Source organism: Lissotriton vulgaris, chromosome 6, assembly GCF_964263255.1.
Source record: "Lissotriton vulgaris chromosome 6, aLisVul1.2, whole genome shotgun sequence".
NCBI lineage: Eukaryota > Metazoa > Chordata > Amphibia > Caudata > Salamandridae > Lissotriton > Lissotriton vulgaris.
Window position 1 is genome coordinate 206,755,480 of NC_141694.1, and position 14,977 is coordinate 206,770,456.

General features: G+C 43.7%; 1 protein-coding gene across 1 annotated transcript in view; it reads right to left on the minus strand.

The window, feature by feature from the left end:
* Positions 1-14,977, minus strand: part of LOC147707028 (adhesion G protein-coupled receptor F5-like) — a 1,085,534-nt gene that overhangs the window by 344,614 nt on the left and 725,943 nt on the right. The window contains exon 14 of the mRNA XM_086926248.1: positions 13,065-13,208. Coding sequence (XP_086782374.1) covers positions 13,065-13,208 — 144 coding nt within the window. The remainder of the gene's footprint in view (positions 1-13,064; positions 13,209-14,977) is intronic.

Consider the following 14,977-nt stretch of genomic DNA (forward strand, 5'->3'; position numbering starts at 1 on the left):
GCCTATCGATAGCCAGGACCCCGTAGACATACAGGGCTATCACTCCTTCCAAAATCCAGACCCCACACCTAAAACCTTTAGATTTAACGCACAACAAACTTCTAGCCAGATACCAAGTGAGACCTCACATATAACTACAGCTAGAACCCTGGGGAAGCGGAAAGCTAAGGGGAAGGGAAAAGGCAGCAATAAAGGCAAAGAATTAGTTGCCACTAAAGGTTTTAGTGATACAGGCCAAGCGCAGGGAACCGAAAAAAGCCCAGGGGAGCAGCCCCTCGTAGAGTTTGAGTCTGAGTCTGAGACCGAATTGGATCACGAGGTTGCAACTGATACATTTCAACCTCCTGCCTTAAGGTTATCGAAGAGTGGTAAGGTACATCAGTTGCGCTATACCGCTCCGAAGGAGCTGCCGCGTAAGGCCAGTTTGATTAAGGGGGCCTCCAAAACAAAAGCTAGAAATATCTCCCGAATCACACCCTCACTGAAGTCTTATTTTAAGGTCCTCCCCCAGGTCTTAAACATAAATCAAGAGGCCCAAAAACCTCCTTGTACACAAACTGCACTCACATTGGTGGAAGAGGCTGGACTTATAACTACTTCTACACCTCCTACAGCTATACTCGGTAATCTGGGAGATAAGGAAGGAAAACTAGAAGGCGAAGGAGAGTTAGCTAGAGGTATAGAGATGGGGGACCCAGTAGATCGAGTTGCTGATGCAACTTCTCCTTCGGATCAGCAAGCCCTCACTGAAGCAGCGGGAAGTAATACAAAAGACTTGGATCAATGCAGTGGGGGCTGCGAAGATAATGGCAGCGATGATACCATTCAAGCCATACTTCTTAGCATGAGGAAAGAGATTAGAAATGGATTTGAGGAATCAAAGCGAAGTTTTGAGGAGTCCAGACTCACTCAATCAGAGATCCGTACAATGTGTGAAAATTTAGAGTCTAAGGTAGATGGTCTCTCACTAAGAACTGGGGGCCTAGAGAATTGTGTTGAAGAACTCAAGGCAAAACTGGAGGTTGCCGAGGGAAAGATTCAGACATTAAGACGAGAAGGCAATACAGTCAAAGAGAGGGTTAAATCCCTAGAAATTTTTTCTAGAAGAAGTAACTTAAGGCTCCTAAAAATACCGGAGGGAAAAGAAGGAGGAGACTTAAAGAACTTTGTCGCAACTATATTAAAAGACTCTCTAAATATGGACGAATATTTGTCCGAGATAGAAACAGACATTCAGAGGGTACACCGGGATCCGTTCCGCCTTAAACCGGGTAGAGATAAACCAAGGAAGATCCTGGTGAATTTCTTAACATATTCTCTAAAAGAGAGGATTTTGACTTCAGCCCTGAAAGCCAAGACTTTGAAAACTTTAGATTTCTCTTTTTAAGTGAGATCGGACCTGTTCAAAACTACACTGGATAGACAGTGGGAATTAGGCCAACGGATGGAAAAATTCAGAAGTTTAGGAGCTACTGTCCAAATGAGATTCCCTGCCTTTCTAAGGGTAATGTACAATAATAAAATGTACAATGTCAAGTCTCCCTTTGAAGCTGATGAGTTACTTGTCACTATTAGAGAACACGCAAATCCTCCGGATCAAGTGTGAAAAATCTTTGTAAAAAAAAAATTATATATGAAAAAATAAATAAATAATAGAGCAATCTGTTAAATGAGAAAATAATAGAAAAGGAATTCAAATTAAAAAAAGGGTGTGAAAATAAAATAGAATAAGAAAAACAAGAAAAAGAACAAAACTCATAATGGGGAAAGGAAAAAAAAAAGGAGGAGGAGAGGGGTGGGAAACTCCGTTAAATATTAATGGCGGACATTAAATTTATATCCTGGAACGTAAATGGTCTGCGTGTTAGGGCTAGAAGAAATAGAATTTTACAATACCTACGGGATTCACCCGCACAGATCATTGCGATCCAGGAAACACACTTGAATAAACAGGAGATTACAGATATACTTAAAAAGCTCAAATGGGTTGATAAATTTATAACTACGGACCACAACACCAGTATTCGTGGCACAGCTATCATTTTTAAAAAAGCAGCAAGGGCCCAGATTACGAGTTGGGAAACAGATGCGAGTAGCAGATGGCTGATAGTTAATGCTCAATTACATTCGAAGGATGTTACCATTATCAGCTACTATGGACCTAACCAGGACGACCCTTCTTATTTAAACATCCTGCAGAACCATTTGATTACCTGTTCTGATCCCATAATATGGGTGGGAGATTTCAATCTTGTCCTAGACCCAAATCTACATAAATCTCCTACTTTTAGAGCGGTTGCTCATAGTAATATGAGGGACACCCTGCTCAGATGTATGTCGAATCTTGGCCTAATAGATCTATGGAGACAAAGGTCTGGCAATGCCCTGGGAGTCTCCTACCACAACTACAAATACAGACATAAATCACAAATTGACCATGCTCTATTTAGTCGTTCCATTAAGGATCGGGTTAAAAGTATAACATACCTCCCTCTACACTTGTAAGATCATTCAGCTATTTTTTTCTCTGTAAAATTAGATCAGAAATCTACTCACCCTTCCTGGTCTTTCGACCGAACAATTTTACTGGAGGAAGAGGAGAAAGATTATTTGACGCAGGAAACAGTCTCCTTTTTAGAGCAAAATTTAGGCTCTACCTCTTTGGTCATAGTATGGGAGCCTTGGAAGGCCTTCATTAGGGGCTGCATTACAGGAAGGGCCTCATACAGGAGAAAGAAATATGAAGAGGGAATTCGACATATTGAGCAAGAATTAATTCATTTAGAATCATTAGATCAGCTCCCCTCAGACAATCAAGAGGAGAAAACAGAATTAAAAGCCAAGCTAGACACACTACTGCAGGAGAGGATAAATAAAAGATGGCAGGCAAGCAAACTTGCCCACTTCAAATATGGTGAATCTGCAGGAAAACTGCTGGCCTGGAAAATTAAAGCTGATCAATCTAGAAATTTCATTAAAGAAGTGAGGGTCGCTGGAGAAGCCAATAGTAGGTCAACAAACATGGCCATAGGGGAAGCCTTCAGTGAGTTCATCCAGAATATATACACAGAGGAACTGAACGTTAATGTAGATGAAAGGAACGAATGGCTGAATAATATAATTCTCCCGGAACTGGAGAGTTCCCAAACGGAAAATATAGATAAAGATATAACGGAATTAGAAGTCTCTAACACCATCAAGCAACTATCACAGGGCAAAGCCGCGGGACCAGATGTTCTCCCCGGGGAATTATATAGGGTACTTAATTCTATGCTTACCCCAGTCCTTACAAACCTTTTTAATGACATAATGATTAGAGGGCAGGCACCACCAAGCTCCTGGGGGGAAGCCAATATAGCTTTAATATTAAAAGCAGGCAAGGACCCAGCCGAATGTGGATCATATCGCCCAATCTCGCTTCTCAATAATGACTACAAGATTTTTACCTCAATTTTGGCTGCAAGATTGGGAAGCGAGATTGGGTCGATCATCCACTCTGATCAAAAGGGGTTTATCAGAGGCCGGCAACTGGCTGATCTAACCTATGATCTGGTGGGAGCCACGGACATCGCCTCAACTTTCGGCCTACCCCTGGCCATCATGACCCTCGACGCCACCAAAGCGTTCGATAGGGTAAATTGGGCATACTTAAATTCAATAATGAATAAATTCCATCTGGGACCATAGGCTTATTATATAACAACCCTAGAGCATCTCTACTAATAAATGGTACACGAACAACTCCTTTTAAAATCAGCCGAGGAACAAGGCAGGGCTGCCCCTTATCCCCCCTCCTCTTTAATTTATATGTAGAACCGTTTGCACAATCTATCAGGGAGGATACCAACATTCCACATTTTACTTTTTCGGGCTGGGAAAAGAAGATTGGCCTCTATGCCGATGATATACTCATTTATACAACTGACCCTACATTGGCATTCCCCATAATTATAAAGAAAGCGGAGAACTTCGGGAAATTCTCGGGATACGAAATTAACGCAGGAAAAACCAAAATTATGGTTTGGAATATTCACAATCTTCAACTCCCGGTAAAATCCTCAATGAGGTACCTGGGAATTACAATAACTAAAGATCTAGAACACTTGGCTCAAAACAACTTAGCCCGTATTTCCCGAGAATCCCAAATTTTGATGAAAGCCTGGTCCTTCCTCCCGCTTAACATCTATGGGAGAACTAGCTTGATAAAAATGAGTATTCTCCCGAAATTTACTTTTATCTTTAATTCCATTCCGCTAGTTTTTGACACCAAGCAGCTTGCAAAATGTCAGCAGAATATTAATTCATTCATTTGGGGATATAAATCCAGCAGATTAGCTTGGAAAAAATTGAGAAGGAGAAGAGAAAAAGGGGGGCTTGCATTGCCAGACCTGGAATATTACGCCTGGGCATTTCATCTGACCCACTCTAGGATGTTACTTAAGCTCCCCTGGGAAAGTGCAAATGGGCTTATGTACATGGCAATGCTATTGGGTTCGGACCTTCCAGTGAATGGCTTTCTCTTCAAGTTCGGCCACCAGAAGTTTTTCAAAAAAATCAGATTAAAGACACTATTGAGTAGTTTAAAAAAGTGGTCTCAAATAAAATCTAATGCCGGGATAGGACACTTATCTGAACATGCACCAATTTGGGACCTACCTGGACTAGCATCACAAGAAGCCAAAACAGTCAAAAGAGTCCTGCTGGACGCAGGGATCACAAAGTGGGGCGATCTGCTGACGGAAATATCAATCATTGACTGGGATATCTTCAAGCTTAAAGTAACATCACCACTCTCCTGGATAGTATATCTACAAATAGGAAGCTGGATTCGGACTCAAATTAAGAAAAAAGGAATGATGGGAGAGGAGAGACCTTTAGAAAATATCCTAGTTGAAAGACCGACGGGAAAAAAGGAAGTTGCACTCTTCTATTGGCATATTATAGAGGATGGAGAGCGAGACTTTAACCTCCCGGAAAAACTTTGGGGTGCGGAGGGAGAACCAGATAGGGAGGTCATTTGGGAGGAATCTTTTACCCTCCTTTACAAAATCATCAAGCCAGCATGGCTGAGGCGCAACCATTTCTTCACACTTCACAGAGCGTATTACTCTCCTAAAAGGCTGTCGAAATTTCAAACAGGGAAGTGCTGCTGTAAATGCTCTTTACCAGCAGCCTCAGACCTTCATATGTTTTGTGAGTGTCCGAACATCGCCACCTTTTGGCACGAAGTCAGAATAACACTCAAATCTATTCTTGGTGTCACTATCCCGTGCTCATGGTCTTTAATTATTTTCAGATTAAATCACAATATCAAGGGATTAGAGAGAGATTTTTTGTTTTATGCCATCTTATTGGCAAGAAGAGAAATCTGTAAAAATTGGGTTAACATAAATCCCCCAACACATGCTGAGTGGCTGTCTTCATTATATGCAACTTCAAAGCTGAATTTAACGAGATCATGCAGCCCTCGATCTCTTAAATTTTGGGACCTCTTGATCGATTGGAGGAGGGATAGTTAGCTAACCCAGGGTTTTTTTTTTGGTTCTTTTCCCTCGGGTCCGATGATTAGGCCTAAAATCTCTCTGTCCTAAAGGGTGGTATCGTACAGCTACTGGACAACTGGCCGAACTGGTCCGAAGGGAGTATGTCCGTCCAAGCTCTGTTGGCGACGTTCGGGCTGACTCCCGGGGCACCTGGAGCTCAGCATTGGGCTCCTAGGTGCTACGGGGGGGTCGGTCCTCGTGTCTGAGAGGACAAGAGCATAGTTTGATCGACTTTTTGGCTAATGAGGACAAAAAAAGAAATAAAAAAAATAAAAAAAATAACAGGAGGAAGCATGAAAAAGGTGGGGAGGGAGAATACATACATGAGAAAAGAGGTGCGAGTTGAAAGGTAAAAAAGGGCCATCTGTAGTAAAGAAGAAAGAGAGAAATAAATGAATTTCAGAAACAAACATTGCAGTGCCGTTGGTTCTGGAAATATGCTTATGTATTTCTTCATTGATTGGCACATTTTTAAGAGTTGCTCTGCTGATTTGTGAGTGGTATAAGGCAAAAATGAGACAACGTTTGAAATAATGGGTAGTCGAGTGAGTGCACACTTGAATAGAAGATGATTGTCAATGGATAAAATGGTGGGCAAGTGGTCTAGTGCATGGATGAATTAGTAACTGAGTAAAGGAATGCTTGGATAATTGAATGAGTGAATGAGCTCATGGATGGATTGCTGAATGTTTGGCTGGGTGAATAGATAAATGTATGAGTGCACAACCTGCTTAGTGATGGATTGGTGAATGAGTGACGAATGTGTGTGCTTGGATAAAGTGCAACATGATGAGTGTGTGCATGGATAGCCAAGTTCAAAATGCTGGGGTGACCGCAGGCCCGTAAAAAAAAGCTAAAGTGACATACTGTTATGGGAAATATTGCTTTCTCTTGGGCGATGCATTAAATTATGCTTAGAAATTGAAAAATACAGAGGGGCCCTCTCTCATGTGCTTTTTGTGTTATCAATGTTTGGAGTCCTTTTATAAATTCTATGCAAGACCAAATTCACCTCTACCATTCAAGCGCCATGACCTCTTGCTGTTTGCTTAAGATGTGGCTGTGTTTGCTGGAAATACACAGCAGTCACAAGCATATTTCTCTGGCAGCAGCTAAAGTTGGTCTAGATTCCGGCTATAAACTTAACATTCCTAAAAGTATAACGTTAAGTACCAATCTTAAAAACAAATCTTATTTCCTTGTAACTAATGTTGAGCATTTGAATGTCAGCCTCTTGTGGAATTCTGACAATATTTGGTGTAAGAAAGTAAATTATTGTACGAGTTACTTACCTTCGGTAATGTATGTATCTGGTAGAGATGTTGTCTAGCCACATATTCCTTAGCTTATTATTGAAATCTTTGGCTGGTCCTAACAGGATAGTGACTTTATTACTTTTGATGAACTTCATCCAAAATAATTATCTGATAGAGACATCTACCTCAGATTTCTTAACTTAGGATATCCTCAGGCGTCAGACTGGATCCGGAATTCGTTTTGCAGCAGCACCTCCGAGCACCAGGGGACGTTGCCACATGACCCCACCCTGATGTCGTTCATGTGCGTGATGTCAGGGAGGTCATATAAGTCCCTCCTGGTGCGCTGATGTCAGTTTTCTTCCGAGAAACTTTTTCCCGGCAAAACGCAGAGCGACCAACAAAACTGTGAAAGTATGGGAACAGTGCGCGAAGGACGAAAAACCCGTAAAACAAAGAAGTCGGAGGGTGTAAAACACCATCATAAAAGACAGTATCAGACATTGTCTCATATAAGTGAAAAAGCAAAAGTGAAACAAAGCTGTGAGAAAGAACCCCACAAAGCGAAGCGTAGACCCATCCCAAAGTACGAACAACAAGGAAAGAACATCTCAACAGACAAATATAGACTGTTATTACCATGTAGAACTGTGCCATCCCACATGCATGGAGCACACAAACAACAACAATCCACTGCAAGAAGGTTTGAAAAGACTGGCACTTCCCCTATAGTAATGGAAGTCTGAAACATAGCCCAGCAGATCTCCAAAGAAGACGACTACAGTGGAGACAAGAGCCCTGAGTCAATGGAGAAGGCAGGAGGGAGGGAAGGCAGTAGGAGAAGAAAAAGAAGAAGAATCTCCTGCTGCAGATGAATTCAGAAGGCCCCATTGTACAGGAAAGAAGCCCCCTGGAGGGAGTCAGCCGCATGTGGCAATTCTCAAAGGGGCGCAACAATCTGAGCACACTTGAAAGAAAACCAATGGCAACTGAAAGGAGGCAAATGGAGAAGCTCACCTGGCAAGGTGCTCGCAGAACCGGGAGCATGGGTGGGCGATAAGGAATCTGCGGCTAGACAACGTCTCTTCCAGATACGTCGTTACCGAAAGTAAGTAACTCGTACATCTGATACAGACATCTAGCAGAAGATTCCTTAACTTAGAATAGATACCACAGCCATACCCCAAGGAGGGGGTGGGTCTGCGACAGAACAACCGAAAGTGCCAAAGCACTGAGCCGGCAACAGAGTGACAGATAATGGGGAAGGCTGTGGCGGAAAACCTAGACAGAAACCCAAATAGCACGGTAGAGCAAAGGATAGTGGGAGACAAGGCATCCCAAAAATGCCAGAATGGTGCAACACCATAACCGTAGAAGTATGAGATGTAGAAACAGCACAAGCCATATACCATAACAAAAGAGAGAGAGTTCAGAACAATGGAGGAAGAAGGACTGCTCTCAGCTTAATGGTGCACTATGTGGACACCAACCAAAGGTTGCGGAAAACATGAAAAGATGTAACCAGAGCCTACCAGGCTAGCCCATATATGGAAGGTCGGAGAGGCTGCATGCGAGTACGGAAGGGCAAGAGGTAGGAGCTGAGCAACGTCTTAGAAGTGCTGGTGGGGACAAGAACCACGACAAGTGCACACATAGTCACCAAAGGGGGGACAGTGGAGAACAGTTTTAACCAGAAGCACGCTGACCACAATATGCACAGAGCAGACAACCACAGAGACAACAAGGGCGAGCCCAGGTGCCAAAAAGGGCGTCATAAAGAGAAGCTTCAAAGGGCAGAAATGGCTCCACATTCCCCGACCCGTTGTGGAGGACATCTAGCAGAGGGTCCACAGGGAAAGGGACCGAAGGGGGTTGCATGCTTAGAACTCGAGCAGCCAAGGAGACCACTCTAATAAACGCCGCACCGGCCTTGGTCGGCCTCTGAGGAGGGGACAGCCACTCATCCGTAGGTGAGGGCTGTAAACTAAGCCTTCCACCCCAAGGAGGCTGTACAAGAAGCAGAGGGTGCGAGCAGTGCCAAAATGAAAGAAGCCCATTGACAAATGAGGGTCCTGATGGGGCTCCTGAGGAGGCGGGGATACTGCCGGGTACACAAATTCTAAGGGGGGGGAATAGGCAAGAACAGATCCGGCGTCGCAGGATTGAAGGCGACTCCAAACTCTCCCCAGAAGCCTCCGGAGAGGAGTCAACAATCCGGCGTCGGGGTGGCACCATGGCGACTTCAGTCGGCGCTGACCCCACCTTGTCCGGCACCGACTCTGCCCCATCCGGCGCCAACTCTGCCTTGTCCGGCGCCAACTCCATGTCAACCACGACAAGCTCTGCTTTCAAAGAAGGCTTTGAGCACCCGCACCCACCTGCGACGCCACAGGGAGACCCACAGGACTATGTGACGTGGCAGGGATGCTATGGGTCATCGAGGGGGACCCAGCTGGGCCGCGCCCGGATGACGCCATATCTCCATCATCCCTAGAGGGCAAGGGCTCATTCGGCACTGGGGGCGAACCCACCGGCGAGACCGGCCGAGACCCTTTATGTAGTGGAGGCACCCAGGATGCCCCAGGGAGAGGAGAGGACCCAAGAAAGGCCTGCAGGACCACGGCATAAGCCTCCATCTGGGTGCAAGTTGCCACCGCTCCCGGATAAGGTGGATAGGGGGGAGGTGACTCTCGGGGGTGCACATCTGGAGGGTTCCAGGAACTAGCGCCCCAACAACAGAGGGAAGTGAGATTGAGGACCTTGGCGACATGCGCCGCGACATACCCAGAAGAGACGAGCGATGCACCTGGGCCCCAGAAGGCGACCGACGCCGTAACTGGAACCCACTGCCAGAGGAACCTGCAACCGAGGAGGAGGCTGGAGGTCGAGGCAACTCTGACCGGGACAGGCGAGCCGAAAGCAGCTTCCTCCGGCGCTCTCGCCGGGACTTCGGCTTGAGGTGTTGGCAGGCGTCGCAATCCGTCGAGTCGTGGTGTTCACCCAGACACCACATACAGATAAGGTGTGGATATATCGCGGACATTTGGCGCAAATAAGAGGTGCACGTTTTAAAGCCCGAAAGCATCGCACACTGTTCCAGCCGTGAAGCGTCAGAAAGGGGCCTAAAAACAGGCCAGAGGAATCGCTTACTCCGGATCCGCGTTGCACGCGAAACAGAAGGAAAACTGACGTCAGCGCGCCAGGAGGGGCTTATATGACCTCATTTACGTCACGTACGTGGACCACGTCAGGGTGGGGTCATGTGGCGCCATCCCCCGGCGCGCAGAGATCCTGCTGCAAAAATATTTCCGGATCCAGTCTCACGCCTGGGGATATTCTAAGTTGAGGAATCTGCGGCTAGATGTCTTTATCAGATAATTATTTTAGATGAAATTCATCAAAGTAATAAAGTCACTATCCTGTTAGGACCAGTCAAAGATTTCAATAATTCAATCCTGAGCTCAACCCCTTATAGCTACAGCAGAGAGCAGACAGCCTTAACTTTAACACCATCGCTGCTGATGGTATTCTCCTCCTGTGCTGATAATGATCAAATCCCATAGTTCATGACGAGCTCAGTTCGTCATGAGCACATGAGAGGTGTAGCATCGAAGGGGTTAAGAAAATGTGTAAAGCGTTTAAATGTATCAAAACAGTCAAAATTCATCCACGACAAATAAAACTTGCACTTCAATTTATAAAAATAGAAACAAACGAATAAGCAAAATGACACCAAAAACAACAATAGTACTATAGGGGAATCTGAGATATATATATTTTTAAGATTTAAGGGGGAAAAGCATCAAGAAAAAACTGTGGGTTTGACACCCAGACATTCCCCCACCCCACTGTGGAGGTGAAAGTCAAAAAATCCGCCGCAGTGGGGGGGCTATGAAGAGTGGGCAGGGCCGCGCCGGCCAATGGACGTACGCAGCACTACAGAGGTAGTCCTCAGGATGGCCACTGCCCGACAGAAGCAGCGAACAGGTTAAGGTTTTACCCATGCAAATAAAAAAATAAAGCTTTTAAAACAATCTTAACCTCTCGTCATTGACTCATCATAAATTATAAATGTCCATAATGTTTTGATAACTTTTCTCTCAGGGAGCTCTAATTCTTCTCATGGTGGAAATGGTCCATTGATCTCTCCGGAACCACAAGGATTCCCCATGGTGATATTTGTAAGTGGATGTATGTAAAGGTCTGCACCATCATGGAGAGTCCCTCTGGGCTCCAGCAATTGCTAAAACATGCACAGCTGCCACCCTTCCACTGAATGCTTGAACCCAAGTCAAGGACAGAAGTCTCTTTTCATATAGAGAGCGCGCTTGGTACACCCCTACAAGGACCACCATTATGTCAAGGGACAGGTCTAGGCCTTTGAGAGTATGCTGGATAATCATGTGGTTGGGGCAAACAATTAAAAAACCAGGATACCAGATATATGCAGTTGATAACTCAGGGGGGCAAGACTGTACACCATGTGTGTGTTGTATACTTGTAAAGCGCACAGCAGGGGACATTACTATCCTAAGAATTCTATTTTAAATTAAATTGTTTTGGGATTCTAACTTATTTATTTCTTAAATATGTTGTTGTTAAGGAAATGTTGTACATGTATCATGGGAAATTTTCGCTGTGAAAGGCTTTGCTGCTGATGCTAATTTACGTAAATGAAACCCAGGAGTCCTTCCAAAAATTGGTTTACCTAAATACATTTTTGGGGCTCTGTGGGAGCCCGACCTCAGCTCACATCAAAATTACAGCATACCTTCTTTTAAAGTCACTTTACCAGCAAAATATAACAATGTAGTATGTGTTAACTAACTCGCTTATCTATACAAAGTTGCCATTTTGTTCGTATTTAAGTTGTATACACTTGAAAGGAGATAGAGAAATGTCCTTCTTTTGGAGGAAACGTCAAATCTGGAGATGACTTCATCTGTTGAATTCCCTTCATCACAGTAATGGGGACAATTGAGAGAAAAATCATGTTCCAAACCTCCAAGTACATTGCTATCCATTTACCAGTCTTTAAGAGTAAAAATAACAGATTATCAAAATTTTGTGCGAGCGTCACCCTCAACGTTAACATAGTCATTAGTGGAGGTTACAATACAACATTTTTCTTAAGGAAATGCATGCTACAAGCACACATTGGAGTCAGTGGCATTCACAATAGTACTTTTGTGCTTGACTCTAGAAAATGATTGGCTTATCCTGTAGTCCAACGTTACATGATCCAAATCACAAAACAAAGAACGTTTGTAACAACTTGCAGGCAGGCAGATTGACACACACAAAATCTCAAACTACTCACATTTAAAGTGGATACAAGTTTTATACTGTGGATTTAAAATACTTTTGACAGGCATAAACACAGATTAAATTACGAACTAGATGGAGTGACATGTGAGACACTGCTCTGTTTGATTGGTAAAACTATTTAGGAAATGCAGTCCAGCCTCTGCCTCGAGCCCTTTCCTAACCCCTTAGAAAGCTTGCAAAGCTCCCCTTTGCACGGCTACACCCTCCACTTTCCTCTGGCGGACAATCCTAACATCTATCCCCTCACAATTACCACCCATTGAGAGCAGGTGGTAAATGTGAGCATACATCTTTATCCTGAGGGAACTGGGAATTCTGTGTGCAGTTTCAGCTGGAAAAAAAGGGTATCCACAGTTATTTCCCATTTCATGGGAATTACCACCTAATAGATGGATTTAGAAGTGGATATACAGGCCGGAATTGTACATTTTAGGCACTTGATATCTCTACACCTAAGGTCACCCTCTTCGCAATCAAGGCAAAAGATGTAAAGTGCTGTGTAATATGAAATAACTGCTGTTTTTAACTTAACATTATAATTCAATTTAATTATTTATAATTTTCTTTATGTGTTTTATGCAGCCATTAAGTCCTCATGCCATAACTCCAATGCAACAATTAATTCTCAATTTCTGAGTTGTGTTTAACATAAGAGGGTAAATGATGTAAAAGCAGGATCCCAAAACGATTTTTGTTTATCTACTGCCTGGTTGCTGAAAGCTCAGAATTCTACCAGCCGTCTGTCTGTGTACAGGAACAGTCTAAAATATTAGTGGTTGATGTGGGAAGACACTAAGATTACAGTAGTATAGTTCCCACAAACACCCACCTCTCAGAGCCCAAGTTTATTTGGCTAAATACTCAAAGGTCTCAAAGTTATACAATTTACATGAATAAAATATGCATCTGATGCACCTGCAAATTTAACATTGCTTACCTTTTAGTGGCCTCAGGATTATAGTTGTGAGGACGGATTTCCGACTGTTATTCACAATGCAATCAATGGCAGTCATGTCGTTTTCACAACTGTTGTAGATGTAGAGAGTTTCATAACCCTGTTGTTTTTCTGAAGGTGCATTTACTGTAGACAAACAGAAATATATTGCTTTTGTATTTAATTTCAGCTGTTTAAATGAAGAATGTTGATAAATCATATTCTCTGCCATCAAACTATAGGGGACAATATGATCCCTGGAGCTGTGAAAAAGGACACTGATAACATGTTCCTCCCATTAACCTCTGGGTAGCCAACTGAGAACTTAAGCAGGCACTGCTATAGAGGTTTCAGGTCTTTAGGAGAAATTCATTAGAAACACAAAAGTCTCAATTCACAAACATGTTGAAAGCATAAATCATAATTTCATAGAATAATACAAATATGCTTTATTTACATGCCATCGAAAAAGGCTGAAACGTTTTATTTATGCATATGTAACACAAAACAAATGTATGGGTTATTTTAGTGTATACAAAGACAGCAATTGATGGACAGAATGCAGAACAATATCATACATTCACCCGGTACAGAGATCTGGGCCTAAATCCAACATTTTTTTTCTCCCCATGCCATTTCAGTTTGAAACCAGCCAAATGCAAATCATTCTTGACCCTTCACTCAATAGGAACAGCCCAGCCCAAACTGCCAAGCCAGGTCTTCCCTGGGCTGGAAACAAGCATCCTAGGACCGGTTTCGGGGCTTCACCCCTCATCAGCCAGGATAGGTTGACTCCAGTGGCATGGAGAGCACTGGGCCGTAGTCTGGGCAGTTCGTACTGGACTGTTCCCATGAGGCACAGGGTCAAGACTGATTTGTATATAGCTGTATCTGAACAGATGTGGCGAAGTGAGCTAGAGAACCATGATGGATTCTACCCAGATCTGTGACGGGGGTGTGTGTTTGAAAAGTTTCAGGACTCAGTCCATCATCTCTTTGTGTTTGCTTTGATCGCCCTAAGTTGTCAGGGTATGCCCAGACGCGGGTCCTTTGCTCACTTTTCCACTGAATTCAAGCTAGCCTGGCTCAAGAGGAGTGTTACCCCAAAACCGGATCCCAGGATGCTTGTTTCCGGTTCAGGGAAGACCTGGCTTGGCAGTTCGGGCTGGACTGTTCCCATGAGGCACAGGGTCAAGACTAACCCTGTGCCTCATGGGAACAGGCGAGACAGGGTCAAGACTGATTTGCATACGGCTGGGTCTGAACTGAGGTGACGAAGTGAGCTAAAGAACGATGATGGATTCAACTCAGATCTGTGACTGGGGGGGCGAGTGTTTGAAAAGTTTCAGCACTCTGTCCATCATCTCTTTGTGTTTGCTTAATTTTAGTGTATGTTACATAAGTTTCGGTATGTTCTAATCTTGAATAAGTGAGATTTTCAAGGCTAGTAAACTTCACAAGCTGGAAGTTGCAGATCTGGCAAATATCATAAAATAGTAGATTTAAGTTGAAATATATGGTAAATACTTCAATCATTCACATTCACTAGATGGATGTAGTTATAATGGAAAAGTACTATTTTTGTAGAGCTCTGCCTTCCACCTTGTGTTATATCTGCCTTCCTTTTTCATGTTAGTTAGTTAGTCTTCTCTCTGCTCTTGGTCTAACTCCTGCCTCTTTGACCTGCCTCCTTTCTTTCTGTGCTTTATGCTCTTTCTGGACGTTTGTCTTTCAGCCTGGCTTATCTTCTTGCACAGTGGCATATGAAGGGTGCAATGGCCCTAATGCTAAAAAGGAAAACAGCGACTCAACCTCCGATTTGGTAGTGGAAATCAACAAAAATGAGTGTGCAGTGGGCCCTGGCAGCTCAGCTCCTGCTACACTATTGACAGCTACAGCCCCTGCACTTGCTAAAC